Source organism: Populus euphratica, unplaced genomic scaffold, assembly GCF_000495115.2.
Source record: "Populus euphratica unplaced genomic scaffold, PopEup_1.0 scaffold188.1, whole genome shotgun sequence".
Classification (NCBI taxonomy): domain Eukaryota; kingdom Viridiplantae; phylum Streptophyta; class Magnoliopsida; order Malpighiales; family Salicaceae; genus Populus; species Populus euphratica.
In genome coordinates this window covers 670,010-684,054 of record NW_011499966.1, presented here as the reverse complement: position 1 = coordinate 684,054, position 14,045 = coordinate 670,010, and the positions used below count along the sequence as shown (strand labels likewise).

General features: G+C 29.7%; 1 protein-coding gene across 2 annotated transcripts; it reads right to left on the bottom strand.

The window, feature by feature from the left end:
* Positions 1–6,944: 6,944 nt before the first annotated feature.
* LOC105138980 (initiation factor 4A-like protein) lies at positions 6,945–9,728 on the bottom strand. 2 transcript variants are annotated; one of them, XM_011045255.1, is made up of 7 exons: positions 9,089–9,728; positions 8,943–9,000; positions 8,729–8,844; positions 8,347–8,611; positions 7,569–7,608; positions 7,387–7,484; positions 6,945–7,139 (listed from the first exon to the last, which is right to left on the bottom strand). In XM_011045255.1, exons 1-7 carry the CDS (start codon positions 9,136–9,138, stop codon positions 7,122–7,124), a joined length of 645 nt encoding a protein of 214 aa, XP_011043557.1. In that variant the 5' UTR covers positions 9,139–9,728; the 3' UTR covers positions 6,945–7,121. The 2 variants fall into 2 exon arrangements, with proteins under 2 accessions (XP_011043557.1, XP_011043556.1); XM_011045254.1 differs by having other exon boundaries at positions 8,347–8,616; positions 8,729–8,866; positions 9,089–9,720.
* Positions 9,729–14,045: the final 4,317 nt, after the last annotated feature.

Genomic DNA, 14,045 nt, shown 5'->3' with positions numbered 1-14,045 from the left:
AATCGCTGTTTCTCAAGAAAACACATTTCCCACCAGCCAGCTTCTTGAAAAACCGCAGTTCCCACTTGCAGTTTCTATTTCCCAATATATCATCTTCCCAATGCCATTTTCTTGAAATTTTCTGACACCTGTGTTAGATTGTAGAGGAACCTCGGTTTAGGAATTTCTTTTGCTTGAAACGATGTAGTTTTCCACCATTAAAAAGTAATATTTTGATTTTGTGTGCTTTTTGTCACTTTGATCCTTAAAGTTATGAATTTTTACTAAACAGTTCCTGAACTTTATTTATGCTACAACAAGGTCCCTGAATGTAGACATTGCACATGAGGGATAAAAAACAATGGCCCTCGTTTTATCTAGCGATAAACGGTCTCCAAAATTTAAAGATGGGAACGCTTGAGTTCCAATATCGTCGTTGATGGTGGCTTGATGCACGACATGTCATCCACGTGGACGACGTTTCATTTGCCTCTTTTCTTTAACTCTTTAAAAGGCTTATGGTGGGTGCTTACAGCCAAGGCGCTCGGACTGGGGTGCCACTAGGCTCATGAGCGCAAGCCTGATAAACGCCAGGCCCACCTTTCTTCTTTATTTTTTTTAGTTTTTATTTTCTTTTCTTTTCTTTTCTTTTCTTTTCTTTTCTTTTTTCATTATCTACTATTTTATCATTTTATAAATTTCAATTTTTCCCAAATGATTAGTGATTATTCTTTTGTTTTTCATACAATCTCACAAAAAGTAATGATTATGTTTCATGTTTTAGACCTTTTATTTTTCAAAATTACTAAAAACAATAATTGCTATAAAAAGATAATTATTCTTATATAACCTTGTGAAACAATTAATAATTAATTTTATTTTTTTCTGAAATAATAGAGATTTGATAATTGATAACTAATCAATCTACGGTGATATAATATATATTTAAAAATTAATATTATCAATGACCGTAGATTAAGATTAAGAAGAAAATTTTCATGATTTTTACAGATAATTAATGGTTAGTTTTTTATTATTCACACAACCTCACATAAAAAAAATTTATTTTTCATGATTTTGAATTTTTTTCTTTTCAAAATTAGTATAAAAAATAATCATTGTTGTAAAACAATCCCTTTATTTTTTAATTATTTTTTATAAATTTTATTTTTCTCACTTTTTAAGTTATGGTTGGTCATATCTTGTTAGAAAACGATGAGGAAAAAAAGAAGAAGAAGTTGATTAGCCACGTTACAACCATGACAAAGATTATCCTTAGTGTTAATAAGTTCTAATTAATGAGAGCAGTTTCATAGATATTTTTTTTGTTTTTAATCTTACCAAAAAAGGTAAATTGAAGTTGAGAAATGATTTTTTTCTTTCAGTTTAATTATGTGTTTTTAAACAAGTTTTAGGGTATTTTAAGTTAATTTATTGTCTATTGCATCATAATCATCATTATTAGATGTTTTTAGATAAAACATATATTATAAATTGCATTTTTAAACCAAAAGGCAAATGCTTGGTTTTCAAACCATTTATCTAATGGTCAAAAATTGAGCAAACAAACAATAAGTTGTTTTTTGCTATTATTTTGTTATTTTGTGAATGACATAAAGTCATCCCCATTCCTAACAAAAAATTAAAAATAAAATACTATACATGCATGCATGGCATTTTCTATTAAAGGGCTAGACAAGTTAGGTCTTAGGCTAAGAAGGCTTTAATTTATTTTAGAAAATGTAAATTAATTAAAATAGATTAATATATATATATATATATGGAACCTAGTAGTTATTCAATTTTAATTAAGATTAAATAAATTAAATAATAATTAATGATGTTTTTAATAAATTATCGTTTTTTTTTTACTTAGTTTATGAATGAAAATGCTTTTTTTTTTGTACTAGTAAGTGTTCTTTTATTGCAACCCTACATAACATTTTATTTATCTTTGATTTTATTTAATTGTTTTCATGTACTTGTTCTTTTTCTTTCGATTAAATTAAAAAAAATAGTTTTAAGAAATAAAGTTATTAAAAATAATTAAGTCCAGAATTCATATTTTAAGATCAAATATGTTAATTTATATCTATTTCTCAACTTTCTAGTTTAGTTCATGGTCAAATATTGTTTAATTTTTTCTTAGTTTTTTAATAGAATTATAACATTTTGTTCTAATATTAGGAGGTATTCTTTTTATGAACCCTACAAAAAAAAAATTTCATGAATTTAATTCAATCACTTTTATATGCATGTTTATTTTTATTATCATTTGACTAAATAAAAAATAATTTTAATAAATAAAATTATTAAACACGATCGAGCTATATAACCCATATTGTAAGTGAAAATATCTTAATTTACTTTTACCTTTTAATTTTTCAATTTAGTCTTTTTTTATCATTGAATTTATTTATTTTTGTGTTTCCTGACATGAATAATTTTTTATTTATTTATTAATACAAATAACTCTTGATTTATCAACTTTTCGATTCATGATTAATTTTTTTCTTGATGTTAAAAAACTCTAAAAACACACATATTCATGTTTTTGTGTTTAAAAAATAAAAAATTTACCTATTTGAAGTGCTAGCTAAGTAGCTAGAAAAAACTATGATGTAAATTAGCTTAAACCAAGGCCTGATATCTTGGATGTTTATATTGGTGTTACAAAACTCAACTATGATGGATCAAACCAATGACTCGCTAATTCAAGACTTAGCCTGGGTATGTCAAACCGGGTTGAAAATTAACTCAGACTCAATTGACATGGACAATCAAACCGCAACCCAATCTACCCGAGTGAGACCCAATTTGAATTTTAAAATAAAATTCCTAAAACAACTTCATTTATTTTTTAAAAAAGAAATACTTTAAAATGATGTCATTTTAGATGGACCTGAGTCAACACCAATTGACCCGCCCAATCCCCACCCAAGCTAAGTTTTATAACTTGATTTATTTTCTTCTGAAAAATAACCATTACAATAACTTTATCAGTGAATATGTTAAATCAGATTCCAAGCTTTTTCCTAATAGTTGCAACCTTTAATTAAGGAGAAAATATAAAGAGCAAAACTACCCTTCGTTGAATAGAGCAAAGAAATCATAGGATTGCAATGCATATCAACACAAATAGGAAAGTGAAATATAATTAAATTTCGATTATAATAAAGGACAACTTAATCACGTTAATTACACAAATAGGCAAATGCATATTGCTAGCCTAATTTGAATGAATTTCTCATCACCTTGTGATGGATCGATGTATTTTATGCTAAAATATATTTATTTAAAAGGCCTATATAAATAGAGGGGTTAAAAGAAGAATAGCTTATCATAAAAGCTCAACAGAAATCAAAACATATGGAAAAATGGTCGAGCAAAATATCAGACCCATTTTGTTTGGGATTGGCTATATGTTAGGCACAAACACATATGGATCTAACAAGATGTCAAATCCAACTCTCTTAGGCTCAGCTACATGGCAGGCCAAAAAGCATGTGGGACTGGCAAGATGTCATACTTGATTTCATTGAGCTTAGCTACATGTCAAGCACAAGCACATGTGTGCCTGATAAGATGCTAAACCTATTTCCTTTAGACTCGGTTACGAGCCAGACCCAAAAGCACATGAGTTTGACAAGATGTCATACACAACTCCCATGAGCTCAGCTACAAGCCAAACGTAAACACATGTGGATCTAGCAAAATATTAGACACAACTCTCTTAAACTCAGCTACGCACTTAGTCCAAGTGCCTTCAGGCCTAAAAGAATGCTAGACTCGACATCATTTGGTTTAGGGTTGCCCTAGATCCAAACATACAAAATAAAGAATTAGGGTCATTATTTGTCTACACCCTAACTATGTAAAAAGTCATTTAAGAGCTGAATATATGTTTACCAATATTAATATTAATTATAAGAGTTGATCTAATCAACATTAATGTTGTATACGAGATGATATAGAACTGTTTTTCTATAGGCACATGGTATTCTCATCAATATTAATGTCGTGTAAAAAGACACTTAAATGAACATTGATGTTGATGTAAAGGACTTCATCCCCATCTGAATGAGAGGGATAAAAAAAGACACTCGAACAAAAAAGAAGTTCAAAATACAAAGGTTATAAATATTTTCTAAACAACTTAGGTAAATGGTTCAAAATCTCCATTCTCTTATAACATATTCTCAGTATTTATGATACATAAACTAAGAACAAACATTTTTATTCTTAGAATTTAATATTTATTTATTACAACTCTTCACTTACTGACTTAATCATTAAAAGGTTATAAAATCCCATAAAAAAGACAGTTTTGCAGAAATCCAAATCTCCATCACTAACCTTTTAAGGCTTCGCTTCTAGAGAATAAAAGATTAACATGAATGTGATCACCTATAATTCAAATGCTCAAAAAACTAGGTTTCCTAGCATACTGGATTCTGGAGCATGAGCATGAGCATCGTCTCCTTGTACATTATTGTTTTTTTGTAAGCATGTTCATCCAAATCTATCTTATTACGCAATAGGTGAAGACCGAGAACATTGGTTAAGTTTTATGCCAAATTCAATCTTTAATAATGTAATGCAAGTAGTTTTGTAAAAGTGCATTTTGAATTAAAAAAGCATCAAATGAATACACTAATTATTTGACTTGTGCTTCGCTACAAGTTGAATGTTTTTTAAAAAAAAAACAGTGTATATACAGACTTTTATGATGTGTATTTGTACATAAAAAAATCTCAAATGGAATTCAAAAACTTTATGCATATATTTTATTAAAGAAATCAAAAAACTATTTATGCAACAAAGAAAAAATTATCAAGCCCAGTTCTTCCCCAACAAATGTTAACCAGTCAAACTTATGACTTGAGCCATGGACTCAATTGAGTTCCACAATTTATTTTTATAACTTTTTATCTAAAATAGACATTTATAAAATTAAAAACCAATAAAATATCAAAGTGATTGGGAAAAAAAAATCAAACTGAAACAAATTATGTTTCCCAATTAATAATCAATAAAATATTAAGTGATAAATTTTTTTAAAAAAAAATGCAATTATAATGTATAAAAATTATATAAAAAAAGAGCAAAAAAATCTAAACACACAGAACTAAAGCAACCCACGAACCTAAGCATTTTTATTTTTTCTTAAAGGGTGGGTGACAAGTCATCCTGTAGTCCGCGCTTTAATGCTTTGAAAAAAGTAGCATGCAACATGTCGCCTGCATTTCCCAATTTAGGCTACCTCAAGTCACTAGAAAATTAAGCCAATATGTTTTAGACGAAGAGAAGTCCATTTCCAACTATATTTCAACATGAGAAGAAAAAAAAAAAAACCCCCACCTTAAACGCCTTGTAAAACATAATAACCTCTAACAACCTAAAAATTGACTTTAAAACTCACAATCAATCTGAAACCAATTTTTTTTAGTTCAAATATAACATTTTAAACAAGTTTAGGAGGGACATCTTATATAAACTTTTCTTATAAAAAAAAAACTCATTAACATCAATACCACCCATTTTCATGGTCGAAATTAGTTTTAACCAATACTTTCATTCTCATCTCTCAAATTAGCAACCAGAAAATAAAATTTAGAATCAAAATTAAATTTTGCCAAAATAGGTAATAATTTAAAAAATTAAAAAACCAAACTGGATGTTTAGCCCCAAGGTTAGAAACATCTTTTTTTGCCTCTTTCATTTTAGTCTCCTATCTTTGAAGATTGTCCTTCCTTAATAAACATGCTTTAATTGGCTATATAAGGGTGTAATAAAAAAATGGACTAAAAAAAACAAATCACTATCGGTGATTTCTTCCTTGATAAGTGGCAACAATATTTTAAGTATTTGTTAATATGAACCCATGCCAAAATACTTTCTCAGCAAAGTTCATGATTAGCAAACTTGAAGACAGCAAGTCGAATTTTGCCAAACTGAGTAATATACCTCGAAATGTGATAGAGAACAGAGCTCTAGTCAAAACTTTAATCTCAAAATCCCACGACAATGACAGAGTTCAACGCATCATATACATAGTTTTAGATATATCAAGGAATTAAATCCAATCTAATCTAATTATCTGCTCTTAAAAGGGCACAAAATAATCTGAAACTCCCTAGGCTTAATGATTCTAACTAAATGTGGTAGTAAATAATTCCCTTTTTTTGTAATAAGGATATCATTTCCAGAACCGAAGCGGAACCACAATTGCAGAAACCTTTTCCTTTTACTATTAATTATCGTTTCTTTAATTTTTCATCTTCTAGAAACAGTGTCATTACCAATGGCACGGCTACATGGAGCTGGTCCGAGACCTACCTGGGGCTAAGTTCTTTATTTCTCAAATCTGTAGTAGAAAGCATACCACTACGTTTGTCATGTTGTCGTTCACTAAAGTTGCTTCCATTCATATCTCCTCCCTCTTTATCATATCGCTCCCTGAAAATATTAACTAGGTATCCATTTCAAGCAGGGCAACTGCTTCAAAAGCGTTTCTGTGTCTTGAGGAAAAAGGAATAATATATGTTCAGGGAAAAAGAAGAAAATACGCTAATGCATAAGGGCGAGGGTTTCGTAGTGTCGCTTATGTGTTTCACGCCTACCAAATTCTATTCCATGTCATTGAATCAGTATTCTCCGTAGTTGGAAGAAAACATTGTCGAAGAAGCCAAGAGAAAAACAAAGAAGAAGCTTCAACCATGAATGCAAGACCCCTTGATGGGATTTTGGGGGCTATGGATCTCTTAAATATTAGATTTCTGATGACAAAGTCTAATATTTATTTCTTCAACCAAGAAAGCAAGGATCAATCAAAATAACTTTGCTGTGACAAAAATTTCATTGCAATTCGAGTTTTATTTCTTAAATAAAAAGATGCATCTTTTTTAATCAATTTTTCTTTTCATTCCTCTGTTTTGGCTGCCAAATAATCATGCAGATTACCATTGGATAACTACTAGTAAAATAATAAAAATAAAATAAGCTTAAATATAATATTAAGAAAATATGTAAACATGGAGATAAAGCTTCAATATTGTTGCACTACTCACAGATAATCTGACTCAAGAGATCAAGCCCCCGCTTTTTTTTTTTCTTTTGGCTTTGCAGAAAATCGACTATCTTCATAAAATCTCAGAAATCTGCAACATGCCATATTCAAGTTAATGACATGCCCAAAGAATAAAGGTAGACAACAGCTCCATAATTCAGAGTTCAGACGGGGAAAATGAAAAAAAGAATAAATCCAAATCCAGGCAGGTCAATTTAAATGAACTTGCTTCATGTGACATCATTTGGACCTTTAGATTACTTGTTAAAACTCATTTCCTAACCTGATATTATTTCAAACTCATTAATAAGAGAACATGGAACATGCAACAAACTCACATTTATGGGCATTTCAGCTATGACAAGGCTGCTGCTTTCTTCAATGTTTTTAAGAGTTATCACTTCTCCACCAACAACTACATTGATTACAATCCCATCTGCGCATGTTTTCACATACTTGTCAAGTTGTCATGAAATGCAAAAACATGAAAAACAAGGCGCTATAAGTTTTGAGAAATAACCTGCAGCCAAGCAAGTGGCCATGCGTCTCAAATATGTTTCCTGCAAGTAAGCAAACAGAAAAACAGTGATCAGAAGCTCTCCATGAATCTCTTGGTTATTTGTCAATTATAAATAATGTGCATGCACCCACATAAAACTACTACTAGAATATGAAATTCCGAATCGTTCAGCAAAACAAAAAGAGGCATGTATACATCAAAATCTAATTTAGCACGCTGTACATCAAAATCTAATTTAGCACGCATGCACTCACATTACTAAATGCTTTGATCAATAATGGCTAGGATTTATTGGTCCCAAAACTGGGCTCGACCCACCATTTGTAAGCCACCCCTCTCCCAAAATAGAGAAAAAGAGAGCTTAAACCAGAAGACTGGGGTCATGCTTCTGTTAAGACCTCCAAAGGCGAGGAGACCAAAGGGAAAGCATGCACACGTTGCATGTAGTGCAATGACAATCCACTTCAGCCAAAAAGATAATCATAACTTGAAAGACTTGAACTCCTGATCACATAAAACACAGTCCAAATAATTGAAATCTTGCTGACTAGTTTAGAGTTTTCAGCATTCTGGAAAGAAACCTTAAGCCCTATTTTAAAGCTTAACAACATTGCCAAATTCAAAATTAAATTGGCCCAAGAAGTTGACAATGCTTGAAATTTAAGCATTTAAAAAATCACACATACAAACAAATGCACCAACAATTGAAGTACTCATTTAATTCCTAAATGCACAAACAAATAAACAAATAAATAAAAGGGGAACAGCAAAATAACACCTTTGATGGCAATTCATAATTAATCAGAACACGAGCGGAAACCGGCGCTTCGCCCAGTGCAAGAAGCGGAAGGCAGGCATCTGTTACAACTATCATATGTGATTTAGTATTATTATTGTTAGTACTACTTTCATCATTATTATTTCCAGTTTCACCACCGCTGCCGCCGCCACCTGATTGACCAGCATTTACAATTTGGCTCCACCTCACTGTTGCTTTCCTAAATTCCTCTAAAATTACATTTCGGTCCGATTCAGCTAGGTCACTGTACTGCCAATAGCATATAACGATAAATAATGTTAATGATTTATAACCCAATTGCAGCAGCAACAACAACAACAAGTAATAACAATAAATTAGTAATTTAAATACTGTCAGGTACCAGAGAGGCAAGAGAAATGAAGGGGAGGTTGGAGACGGCGGAGCAGACGGCGTCGAGTTGATCGCGAGAAGTGCAACAAACCACAATGGGTAGGGCAGGGCGGCGGGCAGCAACTCCTAATAAATGGACCAACGTCTCCTGCGGGTGATCTTGAGAGAGTAAATATGGAATTGAAATGATGAAAAGAAAAGAAGAGGAAAGAAGGAAGAGAGACCATTTTGAAGTGGAGCCTGTCGACGACAGTCACGTAGAAGTGACGCTGTGGTGGTTGGCTGAAACGATATTGATGATTAGATTTCATTTTTGATTTGTTAGTGAATAATATATAAATTGTTACGTAAAAGAAAATTAAAGGAGTACCTGAAATTAGAAGAAGGGGATGGTTCTTCAATTGCATCCGTTACTGCCATCTCTCGTTTCTTTCTTCTGTTAATTCTCTCACTTTTTTTTCACTCTGGAGACCCCTTACCCTCCCTTCTATTATAATGTCTATTCCCTTAATACTGCGTCGTTTTGAGATGCATTAGAGGTTATTGAACACCCTTATTTTTGTGCTTCCTCTTGCAGTTCCAAGGGCAATGTTAAACCTCTTCTCCCAATTCAACAATCTTCCTGACTATTCTTCTGTGGTGAAAAGGAAATTATTAAGAGACCCATTTGGAAAAATGTTGTTAGACAACAATTTTTCTGGGCCAATTCCCAAACCCATCTCAATTGCAGTCGCTTGACTTTTACAACTTAAAGCAACCAAATTCCCCACCGCTGCCTGCGATTGTTATTATTATTGTAATTGTAATTCTTACAGCTTTTATTCTTTCAATCCCTAGCTATGTGGCCAGGATTTCCGCTATTGAAACAGCCACATAGTTGAATCGAACCACCATGCGGTAAATTTCTCCTCCTTCATCGCCGCAACAACTGCCGCCTGCTCCTCCGCCTTGATTATTGATTAATTAATAAGAGAGTTATTAGGGTTTTATTTTTCTTTTTATTCCTTTTACTTTAAGAAACAAAAGATCTGATTAATTTTGAGGATTTAACATAAAAAGTTAATATATACACGTATAAAATATCAAATCAAAGTTCAAAGATATAATTTATATATGTATGTGTACAAAATAATTTTTTAAATTTAAATTAAATAATTATCATATATATATATATATGATAATTATTTAATTTAAATTTAAAAAATTATTTTGATTGTAATTTTAAAAAGTATAAGAATAAAGTGTTATCGCTGGTAAACCATGAAAAATAATGTGAATATTTTTTTCATATTTATTTTCTGTTTATTTTACTACTATACCCTTGATACTTTTATTGGATTTGTTAAAGGAAACCCTTTGATTACGGAATGCTCTAGCTGTCTAGCATCACCGGTGTTGTTACTATTAATAGTGTTTTCTTTTCTTTTCTTGAAAGTTTTCAAAGTGCATTTTGACATATTTCGGGGTGCACACCAATTGTTTTTTTCTGTTTTTATCTAAAAGAGTCGCGGTTGATTGATTGCATGTTTGAAATTATAATACTGATGATTTAAAATATTTTTTATTTAAAAATATATTAAAATTATTTTTTATTTTTAAAAATTATTTTTTTCATCAGTACATTAAAATAATTTAAAAAAATAAAAAAATATTTTATGCAAAACAAATTAAATTTTAAAACACTGCATTTCCAAATATATTCTTAAAATACTAATATCTTATGTAAACTTTATTACTTTGTAATTGTACAAAAGATATAGTAAATTACTCGAATATGAAATTAATTGAATTGAATAGTTTATTAGTTTTGTTAAATATTTTTTACTAAAAAAATCAATTTGGTTCAATTTTTTAGTAAAAAACTAAAAAATTAACTTAAATGTGATCAAATCAAATTAAAATTAAAAAAACAAACCTTAAAGGAGTTGTGAAAAACTTTGGACAAGAATAAAGCTTTTTATTTTTACATTCTAAGTTGACAAAGTGATTGGGCTTTACTGTGATTCCACAAGGTTTTCTATAAAATAAATCCATAATTGGAAGTGCAAGATAAGTGTGTATATGAAATATGAAGGCCATGTTTGTTTCTTAAAAAATAGTTTTCGGGAAATTACTTTCCAAATTTTCCTGTGTTTGTTTACCATCAGGAAAGTTGATCAACGGAAAACACTTTTCAGTCAACGAAAAACACTTTCTGGTCAACAGAAAATACTTTTCAGTCAAAGAAAAATTTGGCTTGGTTTTCAGGAAAGTGTTTTCCTTTTTAACTATGTTTGTTTTTTAGAAAATGATTTCTAGAAAAACACTTTCCAAACTTTCTTGTGTTTGTTTATATTATTTTGATTATTATTTATTTTATTTGAGATAATTTATGAATTGTTTTTTCAATTTCATTATTATTCAACTTTTTAATTTGTAAGATTTGTTCCTCATTATTTTAATAAACTTGAGAAAAATAAAACATTAATAAATTATTTTCCAATTCATTTTTCATAACATAACCAAACACTAGAAAGTGTTTTCTAGTTCATTTTTCATAACACTACCAAACATCGGAAAATAATTTACTTTTCAGAAATTTATTTTCCCCGGAATTCACTTTCTCGAAATTCACTTTTTTCGAAATTCATTTTCCAAAGGGAAACAACTTTCCTGCAAACAAATGGAGCCGAAGAGAGAGATCTTGTGTCTAGCATGGAAAAGATTGTTTTAGTCTGTATTTTCAGGACTTATCTCTTGTAATTTATAGCATGTGTAGTTAAGAATAAGCTCACTTTCTTACTTGGTAACTAGTTGTATTTATATACCCGGTCTTTAAACTTACCTTATAGAGAAGCAAAATGTTTTCCTGAAAAGTTAGTATGTGTTATGCTCATTAAAGATGGAGATGTTAGTGACAACCTTGGATTGTTGTGCTTTATGCGCTATTGGCAGAGATCTTAGCTAATGACAATGCAAAAAATAATCATTAGCATAGAAAAGTGGCATAAAAAATATTGTATGTGTGACTCATGAACTTGAAAAAATGCATAAAAATATGTTAAGATAACATTAATTAGCTTGAGGTAAGAGGAGGGTTTGCAAGGTTGTTTGGGCAAGTGTGACTAACTTTAACCTCTAATAACAGCCTTCTAATGTGTCTATAGATTCTTCTCATCAAGATTCTTTTAGCGATATTAAAGATGTCATCATTGGAGTTTCGGTGTAACCATGGCACTTTGTTTTTTCTTTTTTCTTTTTTTTATTATCTCTCTATCCTTTTGTCTTTTGTGTGAACTCATTTCCTTTTCTTCTATTCTTAGTCATTGGATCTCTTTATTATTATTATTATTGGGCATTATATATCCATATTAATTGGTTGATAAATGTTCATTATAAATCTTTGGGAGGAGAATTACATATTTTACATGGCTACAACAGAGAAACAAAATGCATGGATCATTTCCTAGCCCTTTAGGCAGGCTCAAATAACTATTTTTTTTTAAAAAAAGTTATTTTACATCATAATTTGCTCTTTTAAGTCTTTAAATTTGTTCGCGATATTATAGATTTTTGTGTCGTTAAGCATGAGTTATATACTTAAAGAATATTTTTCATAAGTGGTGGAGACATTTTAATGGAATTTTGTCATAAACATAAATATTCTCATTTAAGTCATTGGAAACTTTTGATAGAGATATAAAGATTTTCATAAAGACTTTTCATTGGAGATGTAAAAACTTTTCATTGAAGACATGGAGACTTTCGTGAAAATACAAGAGAAACACTAATGTTTTTTTTTAATTAAAAATTTTAAAACATTTTTTGCGTATAAGGAGATACAATGTTTAAACATTATATGATCTTAGACATCTTATTATAAAATATGCAAACTTCATTCTTTTTTTGTTCAGGTTTCATCTCTTTCTTCATATATTTCTTTAGAAAACCTCTAACCATTAATCTTTTTATATCTTTTTTTAAGGTATGGAATTTCTTAGTGTCATGCCCATGGTTATGGTGAATAAGGCATAACTTGTAAGGGTTTCCTATGTTTTCAGTGCTTTTCATAGGAAGAGTATAATGTATAAACTTTTTTCCTTTGATAGCAATTAGCACCTCGTTATATATGGTGTTCAAAGACATTGTTAAAAGCTTATACAATGTCATATAATTGTAAATGTTTTTCTTGGTACTTTTCTTAGATACCTGGTAAGATATTGATGACATTAGTTGTTATACATGATTGAAAACTAAAGTTTTATTATTTGGTCATACTGAATTCTTCTACTATAATATAATTTTTCATTACTTATTCACATTAAAGAGGATAATGTTAGGGAGAGTATATAAAATTTCCTGTAAAAAATAGTGGTAAACTCCACTAATCAAAGTTTATATGGAAATGGGTTCCAATAGCTTTTCCATGGTGAACATTTTTTTCATTAAACTTTTGGAGATATATTTTAGTGCTCTTATCTTCTCATTTTTTAATAGTAAAGTGTGTTTTTTTTAGTTAAAATACTTATGCTAAAGTAAGAGATGGATTTGAAGTTGAGATTACAAAAATAAAGGAATGAGTTAGGCTTTAGGCTATGGTTGTAACATCCTAGGTTTTTAAATCATGATTTACCAATGTTCCTCACAACATTAATGAAAATGATGTAAATTACACCCCCGCACACATAACATCAAGATAGTTTCTATTCACCTTCCAATAATTTTATCAATGAATATAATAATACATAATTTATTTTTATACATTAATAAGGTTTCTATAATTTCTAAATTACATACATGTAAATTGTTCTAGGAAATACAAGAATCCCTCCTACATAGAAGGCTAGATAACCCAATGACACTTATGGGTACTAAGACCTTAAAGGAAAAAAAAATACTTGAAACACACACACATGTTCACATACAAGATCACAAAAATCATAATAAATATTTGCATCATCGTAGTTGCTAACATGTACTAACTACACAAGCAAAACTAATTTCTTTAATTATTATGCAAACTCCTCAAACTTATATTAGTTTCCAAACTTAGTATATTCTCATTAACCAGTGTTGAATTCTATTTTCATCATTATACGCATCAAACTATCATTATCGAATTAATGAGATAATAGTATAACTTACACTGTGCTATGAAATAAATTTGATTTGTTATTAACATAAGTTATAATTATAAATGCCTGACAACATTTACAAGTATTAACATTATTCGAATAAGATAATTGATATAATCATGTTAACAATTTATAATCTGATTGGAACCTCATTTATGTGCGGTTTATAGTTGAGTAATAAAAAAATTTTATACTATACTTGTTTGAAATACT